The following is a 15,611-nucleotide window of genomic DNA, read 5'->3' on the forward strand; positions in this document are numbered from 1 at the left end:
GGGACAGGGAGCTGGTCTGACCAGCAGGGCCCGGACCAAGGGCCGGAGTCAGGGAAAGCATCCTCTGGGCAGAGAGAGGCCGGAGCAGGGGGGACAGCGGGGTGTGGGGCTTCCCTGGGAGCAGGGCAAGCACCGCGCTGGCCTGCAAAGCCTCATTAACAGCTTTTCACTAGGTGGCACCAGACACCAGCACTAATTAGAGCCGCTGGGGCTGGGGAGGCCCCTTCTCGGGCACCCGGGCAGTGGTGGGAACCGGCCACAGCCGCAGGGACAGCCAGGGGCGAGGGAGGCCCAAGCTCGGGCTTCAGGCAGAAGAGGCCGCATCGCCCAGAGCTGGCGTGCGAAGGGGACGTGGGCTGGTTTGCAGGGGCGCAAGCTGTCGCTCAGAGGCTTGCTGCATCCTGATAACATTTTGACCAACCCTGCCACCGTGGGACAAGCYCCTGGGGGCCCTGGGTAGCAGGGAAACCCAGGACTTGTGGTTGCAGATAGCCTCCTGCAACCCCACGGAGACACCTGGGACGCCACTGGGTAGGGACCCCCTGATCTGCCTGGGCCACCAAAACCTCATCACTCTGAGTTGGATCCATCCAGGAGGGAGGAAGGCAGGAGCCGATGGCAGCACAAACCATCTCTGTRCCTCCAGGAGGCTGAGAAAAGGCAAAATGTCCCAGTGGGATCTCCCTGAAGGAGCCAGGGATTCAGCCCTCCCCAGTTCCCCCTCTCTGCCCTCCACAAGAAGCGCCGTGTGCAGACGAAGACAGCAGCCGTGTTCGTACTCCCCTTGCAGCATCACCACACTGCCAGATTCGAGGCAGGGGCCACGGCACTTTGCAGAGCTCCAAAAAGGATATTTCACCTTGGGGCGGGGGGCAACCATGGCGGGAGCATGGCCAGGCTTTACAGGGGCACAACTGCACCCCAAGGTGAGGTAGGGCAGCTGGCCTTTCTCTTGCCATCCCCGAGGAGGAACAAACCAGAGCATGGCCCTGGCCAGGAAATTGCAGCGTTAACCAGCAACATCCCCAGCATTGCACAGCACAGGSCCTGCTGCCTTGGCTGGAGGCTTGCAAGGTGCTCTTCACACAGGAAAAAGTGGTGGGTGATGGGAACACCCTTGTGGGACCCTGGCCCTGCACATGCAAGTGGATGGGGCAAGGAATGTGGCACACATGGGAAAAGTGCTTCTCCCAAAGCAGAATGCAAAGTGGGGTCTGCCAAAGGGTCCAGACAACAAATCTGTGGCCAGAAAATGCCATCATCTGGATTTTTCTGTGGGAGTTTGCACTCAGATTTTATATTTTTTCACTATGGCAGAACTTGCCCTGGAGAAAGCACTATCAAAAACCTCCAAGGGATTTTCCTTTCCCCCCTAGCTTGTTTTGCAGTTGAATGCAAGCTTTGCTCTTTGCCAAAAACCAACGTTCAAAATAGTGTTTCCCCCCCTGGACTTCAGGAGCTGCAAGAAGCAGCCGTGCTCTTCGATTTTCAGTTAGTCAATCACTTTCCACTGAAACACATGGAAGGACATTTTTCCCCAACAGCCCTAGAGACTTGTGAATGTAAACAGTTAGCTTAAGCTTTGCAGACTCAGATGTTTAAACCCCTTTCTCAGAGACAAAATAATACCAGCAGGGCATAGGACATCCCCATCTCAAACCTCCCTAGGGACAGGCTTGGCCTCAGAGCTGGCTCTCTTAATGTTACCACCTGTGGGGTCTCACCTGGGTCTTCCTTCTCCCAGGGCAAGGCCAGAAGATGATTCACTCGTAGTAGAAACAGTTGTGCTATGAGTTTGTTGGGCCTTTGCATTGGGTAACTGTATTGGGAACAYTGGATGACATTGGAACAGACCCTGGAAACAGCTGAGAGCGTAATACTGTCCTGTCTCATCCCAGGAGCAACTGACCTCAAAAAGGTTGCTTAAAAATGAACTCAATTCCTTGTTAAAAGTGCTAAATTATTGGTGTGAGGCAGAGAAAGCCTATTTGGGTTAGCTAAGCACTCTCCTGGCTATTTTAATAAATGGTTTTTATAAAAAATTGCAAAAAGCCGCAGCATCATTAGGGAAACTGGACAATTATTAACAAATATCCAGGAAGTTAATGGGCACATGTTCAGTCAATATGTCAGTGTCAAGACACAGTAAAGGAAGGGTGACACAGTGAACACAAAACAGCAGCAGTGCCTGCGACAGAAGCATGCGGGAGCTCCTGGGAGCGGGGCCGGGGAGCCCGGGAGTGGGGTGAGCCGAGCACCAAGGGGGCCGGCCTTGCCCCACAGCAGCTGGCCCTGCTGAGCCTTCCTCTGCCCGGTTGTGAAATCAGGGGCTGCCCAGGACAGGAGCACACGGCAGCCAAGGTCTGGTACATCGGGCTGTGCCACGCAGTTTTCCCCTGGAACCTTCCCTGGGTCTGTTTCCCACACAGCTGTAGTTTCTACCTGTACCAGAAATCCCAAGGAAGGGATTTCAGGAACCTGTTACACCAGACAAGTGAGACATTGACCCTTTGGTGGGAAATGGAGTAATTTCCCATTACCCAAGAGCCTCTAAAGAAAATAACTTTGCCTGGATGGAGGACGAACTGCGAGGGAAGGGAAGGTGGAGGCCTGAGTGGCTGGTGAGGTCTTTGCTGACCAGAGTCCCTAATCCCAACACGACCGATATCAGTGGTTACTGCTCAGTAGCGCTGTCCCTGTGCACCTGGAGATGTTTGGTGATGGGGGTAAAACTCCTATGCTGGTAGGTCCAGCAACTTTCTTCTAGCACAGAGCTGCTTCCCATATGGCACCAGCCACCCACAAAAGACCCCTGAGTTTGGGTGACCCCCTCAAAGCTCAGGAAAGACTCACCCTTGGCTGCTGCAAAGTTACTTGCTCCCATTACCTTATGCTACTGTGAGTTTGCATGAGCTGTTCTCCTTGTTACGTGCCAATCTCCTCTGCGAAACCCTCCAAGACAGAGGGCCAGCTTGGGCCCACGCTGGCATGGGTAGTCTGATGCACTGCATTGGCACCCATCTGGAATACGYTGCCAGGCTTGGTTTGCAGATGCAGTTAGGACCAGGGTACTGAGGGAAGTCTGAGCAGCAGGGGAACCCCCAAGGGGACGACAGCAGGGTCACTGTGACGCTTCTTCCCTTGGACAAATGCACCTGCCTGTGAGATAGGAGCCCCATCTCTACCATTCTGCTCAGGGGAAAACTGCCCTAGACTAGCTCTCCTTGGCTTGTCCCTCACCTCCCCAGGCATGGCTACAGTTGTGCAATGAGATAAATTTCTCTTTTTGAGCAATTGAACAATATCATGTTTGTCTTGTGCAAACAGCTCCCGGAAGACACATGCAATGGCAGAAGAAAACATTGGCATTCATCCAGCCCTCTTCCCCACCTCACATCCTCCCCAAAAGAGCTTAAATGTCAGCATGCCCCAGCTCTTCACACTTGGACCTCACAGGGGACACAACAACATGAAGTCTGTGGCTGCCCTCCTCCTCGTGGGGATGCTCATCCTCTGGACAGAGCTGCCAGCAGGTATGATATCTCCTTTGAGAAAGGAAAGCTGTAAAGGCCAGAGGGGTAAGGGAAAGAGCTGCACTCGCAGGCTGTAACCAAGCTGATAGATGCTTACAGATGTAAAGGCCAAGGGAGGAGAGGATGCAGCAATGGTGTCACATACAGCGRGAAAGGTAAGGGAGAAATGGAGAAAGGGATACTTCAAGGTCAACTTCTRGAGAACCTCAAACCCTGGATCCCATGGATATTTCACTGTGAATCAGACAAAGCCATAGGAAAGATGGAGGGACCAGTGCAGCCTGCCCTGGGAGGCAGGGACTCTCACCTTTCTGCAATGCTGACCTTCCCTCCCAGCAGTGAGTAGTGCTCTAGCAGCCGCCCACTCCCGCTGGAGCCTCGTGCAGGACCCAGGGAACTGTGTAGAGCCAGCAGCTGTGAAGGGACAGCTTCTTCTCATGCTTCCACAGATGTGATTAGAAGGGGATGGCTCCCAGCTCAGTAGTGCATGGGAAGAGGAGAGGACAGACACTAGCTATGCACATTTCCCAGGGTCCATCAGATGCAGTCAGCCAGGAGCAAACACTCTTTCTCTTGCAGGCAGCGCCTGGTCCTGCCCAATTGTCCGAATTACCTGTGCGATGCTCAACCCCCCAAACCAGTGCTACATTGACCAGCAGTGCCCACGGTCTAAGAAGTGCTGTAAAACCTTCTGTGGGAGGAAATGCATCTCTCGCCCGCCTCCTTTCCCCGTCTTCCACGGTACCAGGGAACAGCTTGGGTGACCTGGCTCTGGGCAGAACCATGTCTAGCTTCCAGAGCCCTTCCATTTAACCAAATTCCTGGGTTGGGGTTGCTTTAGGTACCAGACCCAAAYCACTTTTCTCTCCCTTTCCCCAGTGTGAGCTCCAGCTCCCAGGATGGGCCGAAGGTGTCTGCAGCATCCCCGTGCTACCTCTGGCACCAGCCAGCTGCACAGACTTCTGCTAAGGATTGCCCTGCCCCACACCAGGTCCCAGGAGGATGGRGATGGCACTAGCCCATGCTCTGCTGCACTCTGCATCCATCTTGGCTCCTGGACTGCCTCACTGSCAGCTGCTGCATACTGCCCTCTCATCCTCAGGCTGCTCCCTCACTGCTGGTATAACCAATAAAGGAGCTTGTCCCAGGATTGTGTGACATGTGGCTTTTCCTCCACCTCCTCTTTCGCTGGCCTCTGCCTCCTTACCCTCTCCTTGCCTCTCTTCCAGATCCACCCTGGGCACATGTTCCCATTTCCACCAGCTCCCCAAAATTTCTGCCTGGGGAGAAGGGATCAAAACAGGACTATCTATGGACCTAGAGTGTGGTTAGGAGCTAAGTCTGTGGAGGAAGCCTGACCAGAGGCAAATAAACCCCAAGAGGAGAGGATAATCAGAATGAGATAAAGTAAACTGCCACAGGACACTTTGGGAGACTTTCCTTTCACAAGACCTATGACAGGTCTGGGAGAGCAGTGTTTCCCACTCAGAGCTGAGGAGAYAAAGCAGGAGGGACCCTCCTGCCCAGGGAGATGCAAGAGGCAGAGCCATCACGAGCCTTCCTGCAGGTACCAAACTTGTGACCAATTGGAGGACAGAGAAGGGGGTTACAAGGACCCAGACACCAAGCAGGRCTGAGCCCCCTCATCATTTATTGAGCCTGAGCTGGTGGACAGCAACTCGGCGGTGCCAACATCCAGCAGACTGTGCCTGCTACGGCCCCTCGCCAGCCTCCCTGCTCCACTCCTCAGCATGCAGGCTAACGCTGGCTTTTTGCATGTCCCTTTGCCATGTTCTCCACTAAGCAGTGAGGCAAATCCTGCCCAGGGTAGGGGAGAGGTCTTATTTATGGGCACAAAATGAGGGAAGAGCAGAAAGGGATAAGTAGGGTGGGGCAAAAAAAATCCCCAAAGTGCACTCCCCCCCCCCAGCATTTGGGTGGCTCACTGGGGAGGAATCTTTCCTTGGCCACCTTTCTCTTCTTAGATATGTAGCTCTCTTCAAGGCTCACCCCCCTGAGTGACATGCAGGGAAGACTTGGACTTCACAAGGGGCCTGATATCCAGCTCCTTCCACATCCTCCCAGCCCAAACCAGGAAATCCTTCAGAGAGACTGACTGGTGGCCCTGACCACCCACCAGGATGGGGTAGAAGGGCAGTGAGAAAGACCCCTGAGCTGCAGGAGACAGGGAGGTGACTGCTTATGTAACATCAACAGCAGCTTGGYGCTGCTGGGGCGAGAGCCCTACAGCCCAACTGCCTCAGCTCGTGCCAGTGTGTTGCACCATGTTGAGCATTTCAGGTGGGAGCCAGACTCCCTCAGAGAGCAGCAGCGTGGTGAGGACCATCACCAGGTTTGGAAGCTCTCAAGGTCAGCTGGCTCCTGTCYCCAGGAGGGAAAGAAACCTGTTCTGTCCCTCACTTTAAGATGTAGCACAGAGCTGYTGCACCACTGTCTTTGTCGTTTTGGTGAGAAATGCAGCCCTTTCTGCATAGTCCTGTAATGCCTATAAATTGCATGAGYGAAAACATTGTATCCCCTGCAAAGTGGGGAATCCCACAGGAACAGCCTGTCTAACCAAAAAGCAGCTGGTGAAAGATGTTTTTACATAAGAGCTGAGTTAGTGGACCCCACMCCCCTGCATGATGGAGGCTATCTGCTTTTTAGCAGAAATTGGTCAGATATTTAAACCATCCAGAGATGCAGTAGGATAAAACCTATGCCTGCAGGGGGAGGAAGGACATCTCACCTGGTCCAAGRCAGATTCTAAAATCTCCCTGCCAGCAGCTGGGGGGAGCCAACCCACCTGAGCAACATCTTCCATGGTCACTCCAGGCTGGAGGGACAGGCGAGAGTGAGCAAAGACATACAGAAGCTGTTCAGTGACTACAAAGTGAAAGACCACCTCTCCACTTAGCTGAGTCAAGAGAAGGCTGAGAGGTAACTTGATCACACTATATGGTGCCAGTGGAGGAAGAAAATGCCAGGTGAGTTAGCAGGGTAAAGCAGAGCGAGAATCTGGGGCTGGGAGCTGGTTTGCCAAGTTCAAGTGTGCAGCTAGGTGTCACTTCTGAGCGCTGCAGTGACCAGCCATGGGTGAGAAGCCACATTAAGACTGCCTGAGAAGCATAACGCAAAACACAGCCCCAGGGCTCGGGGCTCGCAGTGGGCAAGCCGTCACAGGGCAGCTCCCAGGGTCTGCACGCTCCCTCCGGCCACGCCGCCGCGGAGGTGGCCCCGGCTCACAGGGAGGCCGAGGGCCGACAAGCACGCTTAACATGTCCCGCTGAGCGGTCACAGACCGCAGCGCTGCCTCCCCCCGTCAGGGCAAGCTATTATCAGCTATTAAGCAGGCATTTCCATTCTCCTGGTKGATTTGATACTGCTGCAATTATCCTGGTTTGTTAACAAGATTAAATTGCTAATTGGGCTGATTAAGCACAGAACTCCAGGCATGCGGCACATCTTGACTGGTAGCACTGAAGGCACCAAGCAGCCCAGCCAGCTGATGGCTGCCCGGTGCAGCAGCTCCTTCGTGGAGACAAGGTCAAGGCAACAGCACGGGAAGATTTCATTCTGCAAATGGCTATCTGAGGCCTTGAGATCTCAGTGAGAAGGCCTGGAGAAGGTTTAGGAAGTTCCTCCTCCTACCCTGGTACAGGCCCATGGCAAACATGTATTGCACTGGCCATATACACCCATCTGGAGCTGTCTTGACAAATCCTCCTCCCTCATGTCCCCAGGGGCAGGTCCCTACCACAGTCCAGTAGTTCTTCAGCAACATCAGGCCTGCCACTGCAGCTCAGGTCACAGCAGATGAGACTCACTTGTATCCTCATGTGCAGCTAGCACCCATATGGGCCTTTTGCCTCTGGTGCAGAAGAGCAGGCCAATGCTCCAACAGGCCCAGGGAGATAGTCACYGTAACTGCAGTGGACTTTGTGGCAGCATGTTTTGACCAAAAGTCCTTTGGATCTGGGTTGCTGGTGAAGGGAACTCCTCTCTGCTTCCTAGACATACGGCAGGGAGACAGCAGGAAAAGAGGTGAGTCCTGTGCCAAATGTGTGACATTTCTATGCTAGTCCTTCTCACGTCATCCACTTCCCCAGGGCTGGAGCAACCAAGGAGGAGCTGTTTGTTTCATCTGCCTGGGGGCTGACCACACTGACTTATAGCTTGGATATGTGTGAACTTTTCCCGGGACACMGAGTCCGGAGCTGGAACATAGCTGAAGGCTGCATTCCAGGATCTAGCTCCTGGGCAGCAAGTGCCTATCATGGCATGTCACAGCAATGTCACTGTCGCAGAGCAGAGAGCCTTTATGCTCCTTCTGCCATTTCTTGCTTATTCAATTTTCCCCTCAAGATAGGAGTTTGAGACCAGTCCCTCTTGGACTGACACCAGGTGGAATGCCGTAGGAAATATCCAATGCTCTCTGTCTTTGTTCTGAGAAGGCACCTCCATGTCTCACTACAACAGGGCAGAGCCCAGCAGGACACAGCCTGTAACACTGCGGAAGTGCTGCAGGGCCTCTGGTGAGCTCTGAGTTGCCCTAGCATGGAGAGATGATTTCCGACCCAGGCAAGAGATGAACTTACAGAGACAGAGGTTTGAGAAGAGAGATTTCACTTGTCCATTGCTGCCTCCGGCACAGCAAGCGTAGGGTGAGGGGATTCAGCCCARCTTTGTGCTTTGCCCCTCTGTGAGGGGAAGACATCAGCATCATGGAGGAAATCTTGCTCCATATGGAGAAACATGCTTTGGTCCATTCCAGGTGGGGCAGAGGATGGAGGARTTAGGTCTCACCCACAGCACATCCCACACACACTTGATCATCTTTACAGTGTTTTCTTGGAGCCTTCTCCCTGCATATTTTATTTTTTTGGCTCAGGAGACTCAGTGATCAGGGCCTGAATACAGAACAGTTCAGCGCGCAAGAGTAGTGTGAGACCTTTTCAAGAGATGAATCAAAACCATTCTAATAAGAATTACTGCAGGTTTCAAAATCTTTGAAGGAGGATTATTCAACCAGCCTGGCCCAGGAGTGGGAATCTGTCGTCCCAGCAGAATGCAGCAATCACATCAAATCCAGAGGAGAAAGTAAAAAATCTCGGACTCGGTGGATCCATGTGGCAGCAGTTCTGCCAAGCCCAGTGCCCTAATTCCTTGGCTGGGGTGCTAAGCACAGCCCTGCTCTCCTCCACATGGAGAAGCTTTGGGATCCCAGGAGGGAAAAGGAGCTGATATTGCTCTAGCCTCATCATAAAATAAATATACCCATGTAGAAAAAGAAACCATTATCTCTGTTGAAAGTCAATGTATGAATGAATTCATCCTGCACTTCCTTATGGGGGATGGTTTATATAAACGTGACTCCTCACCCAAACAAGACACATCCTAGCCACAGGAAGCAGGTGGTCATAGCCCAATCAAAGCCACCTTTTATCAGCTGAGGCTCTTTACCATTATCTTGCTTTTGGACACAGGGATGCCTTTTCTCCTTCTCCAGAGCCTACTTCCCTTGCCATGAGCATGCCTTGGCTTGCCTGGCAGGCTGACAGTAGCCTTTGCTGGTCCTCTGCCTGCTACCCTCTATGCTGGCACAGAGGAACATAGAGGTGGACAGAGCTTTCCATTACATGCACTCAGCGTGGTGAAGGCAAAGGGAGTATGCAGAGGCAATGTGCTGAATAGCCGAGTTCTCCCACACGAGAATGGCGTATGCAAAGTCATCACCCATCCTCCCCAAATGCAGCCAGGACACTGCTGGGGAGAAACATCCAGGCAGCACTGGAGCAGGACATGGAAGCACTTCTCACTCTGAAATGACAAGGAATGACAGAGCTGGCAGCAGGAGCCAGGGTTTGGGCCAAAGCAGCAGGAAGCCTTGGAGACAGCCGTGGTGGCAGATATTCCTTTGCTGGGCTCTGGCACATCGCCCCCACTGCACACCACATCTCCATATGTGGCAGAGAGCCCATGGCAGCAGAACTGGCAGGGGACAGGGCTGTGTCCCCAAGGATGCTCTGTGGGGCACTGCTGGAGTAATCCACCTTGATTAGTTGCCTATCTGAAGTACTGCCAGGTCTCAGAAACAGCTCTCGACAAAGCCCTTGGGTCTGGCACAGAACTGGCTCTGCATGCTTGGTGACAACCACAYGCATGCCAAGAGGAGGCAGAACTGTTCCTCACTCTGCATGTCTTGGCTCCATCACCCCCATTAATCCCACCAGGAATCCTCACCAATCTGTTATCTACTGGAGCAGCACAGAGCTGTACACCAAGGAAGCCTGGAAAATGTTGGCAGGACTTCCCTGAGCTGGGAAAGTGGAAGCAGAGTTCCCAGGGAGCTCTGGGATCAGGCTGAGCACCAGGGTGGCTTCTCTGAGGTCTAGTAAGGGGTGAGCCTTGCCCTGGAGCAGGAGCGCAGACAGTGCATGCCTCTCTGCTCCCCCAGTCCCTGGGGCACAGCCCAGGAGGGGACTTGCCAGCTCAGCCTGTTGCATATAGCCAGACTCATCCAGGCAGCAGATTCAAAATACCCTGGGAGCTCCAGAGAGAAGCTTGCACATGTTCCCCCACCAGACATACAGACAACATCATTGTTTAAGGTTGCAAAACTTACACGGTATCCCAAGCGAGTGAGATCCCTGCATGCCAGCGGTCCCWGTTCTCAGGCAGAGGAGATGGAAACCTCCTTCCCCTGGCCCAGAGCCTAGGCTGCAGGCAGCAGCAGGATGGGCCAGGCAGGCACAGACCATCCGGGATTTGGTGCCAGCAAGAAGCTGGACACTCAGGCTGGGGCTACAGGCAAGATTTAGGAAGCAGCAGCTGCCACAGTGAGAGAAATCAGAGCACTGCTAAACAAAGTGGCCTCAACCCTCCAGCCATGGCATTACCTTCTCTGACAGCACCTCAAGATCTCCGGCAAAACAGTGTTATCCCGGCAGGTGGGAAACAGCAGCATCCATATCTCTTCCCCCTGCTGCTTCTCTGCCCCACCATTGCCACCTTGTTAACCCCTTCATTTCCTTTCCTCCCTGTGCTGGAAATGGTTAGGGTTTGATTTTTTCATTATTTCTGCAGGGCAGGCATAGCAGCTCTTGAGTTACTGTGAGAGATACCCAGACACCACAAAGAAGACACCAAGTGTATTGGAAGAGCCCYGGACTCTGGGATATTGCAATAGCASTTGACACTGGAGTAAGTGCAAGTTCCACTGAGCCGCTCTGCTGCACAGCAGGCTCTCCCTCATAGGGCTTTTTGACTGGCCATTTTTTCCCCATTGGCTGGAGATTTTGTTTGCCCAGACCACCGACGTGATAGCTTGTTTGTGGAAGGCAGTGCTGAGCTCTCCAGTCACTCTGCACTCAGCCCTTGCAGGTTCTAGGTGTCTGACACAGCAGAATTCAAACCGCAGGGGGTTCRTGCAGATACCAGAGCCCAGGACCAAAGAAAAGGAAAACCCATCAAAGCTCATAGGAGAGATGAGGGCACTCAAGCTGGGGGCTCTGGTGAGGCCAGGATGCCTGCTCCTGGCCAGGCTCCCTCCCTGCCTCCCTCAGTCAGCTCCAGAGCCAGACTCACAGCCCCTCAGACAGGCTGATGCATGTGTTCAGCCAAGCAACYAGGCATCCCAGGCCTTATGCAAATAACAGCTTTGGCAGAGGCTTACAAACCACTTGAACAGTCTCACATCAAACAGTTTGCCGAAAGGAAAGCATTAGCAGCAAGCAAAGCACCTCCCATAGGTTTGTGCCTTACAACATCCTCTATTCACACACCAAATCCCAGCAAAGGTCTCCACTCACAATCCAGGCACATTCTCCATTACAAGGTCAGGGTCATAAACCCACCATCATCTGCAAATCACAGGCACCAGGATACCTGCCCACCCCACAAACAGCACAGCTCACCTGCACAGGGACCTTTCCAGCTGAGCCCAGTGCCACACTGCAGCAAAAAGCTTTTGGAGAGGAAGGAGGGCTTCATTTGTAGGAGGCGAGCATCGTTAGGACAGGGGAGACTGGATCTTTCCAGTCCCTGGACCCAGCTGCAGAGGGGAAGTCGTTTCACATTCCTTTGGATAACCCCCTTCTCAGCAGGCACCCACTCCCCATTAGTGCCAGCTGCTTCACAGTGGGGGAATCCTTCCTCTTCAGACCTAGCTGCGCCAAAGCGCACACAGATGCTCCTTTCCCTGGCAATTATGTAGGTTAATAACATGCAATGTGATGGCAAGACACAGGGAACCACAAAGCTATGTCAATATTTAGCTTTTACACATTCAGCTAATTAGAGAACAACCTGTGATTCCCTCTGAGGGAGGCATGCCTGCTTCACCCATCTCCCTCCCGTTCTGCAGGCTCACGGTTCAGATGGGGTATTTCTGAAGTTCAGTGGTCGCAAATGATCTGCCCCAAAATGCTTCTCACAGGCACTGGATGTCAGAAATCATTATACTAAATAAAGCTTCATGAATGATTCATGAAGCTGGAGTTCACATTAATCAGGGAGAGACGGGCAAAAGCAGAACCTTGTTGCAGACTATTGTGTTATGTTCTCTCTCAGACAGACAAATGGAGAGATGAGGTTTGGACCTACAAGGCAACAGTCAGAGATATGGTGCAAATCAGAGAAACACCTCCAGTCCCACCACAGTCAGAGCTCAAATGCAGGCAGTGGGCCATTGCCCAAATACCTTTCTGCTTCAGGAGTTCCTGAGACTCGATTGTATTAATAAGCCCGGGGCTGCTTGCACYGCTGTTTTGAGCATCCTCAGAAATGCACGACTGCTTTTCACATTAGCCCTGATCTCTGGCACTGTGCTGGGCCAATGGGCGACAGCCTGGGACTCATCTAATGACTTCCTGGCTCTGTGCAATGTGACCACTAAAAATAGAAAAATGTTTCTCTGAAATGTCATTATGAGGTTCCTTCAAGGGACTGGGCAAACTAGGCTTCTACCTAGATGCCACAGCCCGTCCCAGCATGCACTGTCCAAAACCATCTATTTTCTTAGGACACAAATGCCTTTTCCTTTGTTCCAAGACCTCAGAAMGGAGGTAAGTGGATGTGTCACCTCCTTGTACCTCAGTAGAGGGTGGGCTGCCCTCAGCATGGTGATTTTGGCGGAAGAAGGCAGTGAAGTGTCCAGGGGTTGCCAGCTTGTGCACAAGCAAGTGTCTGGGCCTGTTGCAAACAGTCAGGCTCAGTCACCAACCTCTCACCTTTAGGTCAGGCTCAGCATCCCCTGCTACTGCTTTGCTGCTTGTTCAGAATAATGATTCCTGGTAAAGAAATGRAACTACAACATATGCAACAAGCAGCCCAGCCAACTGTACAACAAGGAAAAATCCCCAGCTGCTGTGGTAAGTTCTGGGCTTTGAAATGAAAACATCAATGATTCTCCATCCAACAGTAAAGGCATATCAAAAAGGAGGCCTAAAAGCTGTTAAACATCTTTACTTCAATCAATCACTGTTCTGCAGCCTTCCTGGCACAAGGAGTGAGTCACTGAGCCCTGAATTACGACGGAGCTCATCCTCTGCTAAGGGCACCTCTGGCGACCAGGTCCGCCACCAGCAAGGGCCCCSTGACTCACCGCCGCAGCTCTGAGGTCAGCACGTGTGCACGTTTCCCCGCCACGTCTAGCCGCACGGCTGCAGGCGTCCCTCACCCCAGCTGCTATTGCCGTGCAGAGCAGCAACGCCGCAGCCAGGTCAGCGCTGAGCCCAGGCTGTCATTTGTCGTAGGAGCATCAGCTTCTGGAGGTGCAGCGGTCTGAGACCAGTGGCAGCACTGTGGTGTGAGCTGCTTTAGGGAGCTGGGGAAGGGACAGCTGCGACAGGGGTCATGGATGCACAGGTGCACAGACGCAGCAGTGGCAAAACCCTTTGGAAAAACCAGCCAGACCTTGGCCACATCAGTCTCTCAGGCCTGCGGTCCCCCCCCCCCAGCATGTGTTTCCCCTGCAGTGGCAGCATTTACTGTAATAGCTTTGCATGGGGGGGAGCTCTGCAGCCCTTTCCAACCCCAAGGCACTCCACCAAGGGTGAATACACCATGGCAAAATGGGTTTTTTGGAGAAGTTATGGGGAGCTGGACCTGTTGGTGCTAATGGGGATGCTGCCCTGGTGCAAGGGGGGAAGGAGCAGAAGGGAGACGGCATGCTGGGGTGGCTGCCCAGGGAGGGCAGGGACGGGGACAGGACTGGCCTGTTCTAGGCTGCCCTGGGTTTTTTTGCAGCCCATTGGCCCTACTTTGTTCTTTCCTAGGGAGCRAGAAGGCCAAGGGCAATTTCCAGATGGATCAAATCTGACAACTTGCCCGAATGTGGGCGGACAGACACAGGCCACTGCCTGGAAGCAGGAGGCAAGCTCCTRGGGACAAGGGAGGCCAACAGTGAGGGGAAAAAATAAAAAATAGCAGAAGTGTGGTCTTTTGCAAGCTTTCCATGTTGTTGTGCCACCTGTAGCCAGCTCGGTGGCAGGAGGTGTGGGAGGAGAGGAGGGGATGGTGGCAGAGACATTGGGCTCAAGGGACAGCCGTGGCCAAAAGTCCTGTTGGGCCTGAAGAACAGTCACAGTCCTCCCATGCAGACCACTGAGCCAAGGCGAGGTTTGGGGGATGCAGGGKAAAATAGGGGGTCCCTCAGTGTCCCTGCTCTACCATGGGGGGCCCCAGCTCCACYGAAAATTCGCACAGGGAGCCCGAGYGATGGGACCCTGGGGAGGAGCAGAGCGAGCCTCCCCCTCAGCCCCTGCCCTGCGCCCCGCTWGGCTCCTGGYAGTATTCGATTCTGTGTTCAAACGCAGAGCCCAGCCCAAAGTTARTTGGAGGCAGATCTGGAGCAGAAGATAGGAGTGCACCGAGAATGCCAAACCACCAGGCCATTTCCACTTGCRAAATACCAAGATCATGACAGTTCATTAGCAATTAATATTCTGGCTCAAAATTTCCAGCTGGGTCATCACGGTGAGGCTGTGACTGAAGGGGSCAAACCCAAAGGACCAACATCACTCCCCAGCTTGAGAGGAGAGAAAGAAATCCCAGGGCAGGTTTGGCCACCCCTGCCCCTTCCAGTGCCGGCTCTGGTGCCTTCATCCATATTTGTTATAGTGCAAAGGTATTTGCAAGATAAACTGCCTCTGAGAAGCTGCATCTCCCTTTATCCCAACCCCTTCCTTGCACGCAGAGGCTGATTTCCAGCTTGTCTCCTCAAATCAGCGTAGGGCACCTTGGAGCCATCACCCAGCTGTGACCAGTGGAGGTCGGACCACTGGCTTGGGACCTCCACATGCTCCCTGCAGTGACATTAGCCCAGATGTGCGTGGTTATGAAAGGAAAGGGCAAAGTAAGTGTCTGTACTTTAAGAGTCTGGGCAGAGGCAAGGGCTAGACTGCACTCTTCATTACTCGCATGATTTGACTGCAATAGCGTAAGATTTAATAACAATAAAACTTCTGTCTCCATCTTAACCTATTTCTCTCCTATAGGGGAAAGCAAGCAGCAAGCCTGTGTTGGGGTAGGAAGCCAGATTTGGGAGACAGGCTGCTTGTGTGAGCTTGGTAAGTTGATTAGTCTCTGTGGCTATGTCTATACTAGTAAATTAAATGTGCCTGGGACTGCTCTGGCACCAAAGCCAGATGGCAGTGAACAAGCTGAAACTTCTCTGCTAAATTCTCCACCAAGCCATGTGGACCCACGTCACCTGCCTCTGGAAACAGTCCTTGGCCCGCAGCAGCTCCCGGCCCACTGGGAATGGTCTGGGGAGGGCCACACGACCCACAGCGAGTCATTGCCCAGGACCGCTCCAGCAGTTTAACGATACAGCCTGGGGACGACCTTGGCTTTACTGAATTTGTTACTGCAGATGTGTCCTGAGTATTGGAGGGCTGAGAAGCAGAGCCCTATCCCACCCGGGGCAGGGACTGAGCAGATGGAGTGGATACAGCATGTGGTAGACTGCAAGTCACTGGAAAACATGAGGATGAAGGCAACACATGCCTGCAACGTACTGCAAAGGCTATGCATGCCCTCCAGGAATGTAGAAGCCCTCCAAGTAATAAAAAAGTG

The 15,611-nt window shown here is 53.2% G+C and overlaps 1 protein-coding gene across 1 annotated transcript; it reads left to right on the top strand.

The window, feature by feature from the left end:
• Positions 1–3,455: 3,455 nt before the first annotated feature.
• On the top strand, positions 3,456–4,683 carry LOC146590678 (caltrin-like protein 2). Its single transcript, XM_085313876.1, has 3 exons — positions 3,456–3,533; positions 4,113–4,274; positions 4,413–4,683. Exons 1-3 carry the CDS (start codon positions 3,470–3,472, stop codon positions 4,415–4,417), a joined length of 231 nt encoding a protein of 76 aa, XP_085170002.1. The 5' UTR covers positions 3,456–3,469; the 3' UTR covers positions 4,418–4,683.
• The last annotated feature ends 10,928 nt before the right edge of the window (positions 4,684–15,611 follow it).

This window comes from Rhea americana, unplaced genomic scaffold (genome assembly GCF_003343005.1).
Source record: "Rhea americana isolate MKP2758 unplaced genomic scaffold, rheAme1 scaffold_4, whole genome shotgun sequence".
NCBI lineage: Eukaryota > Metazoa > Chordata > Aves > Rheiformes > Rheidae > Rhea > Rhea americana.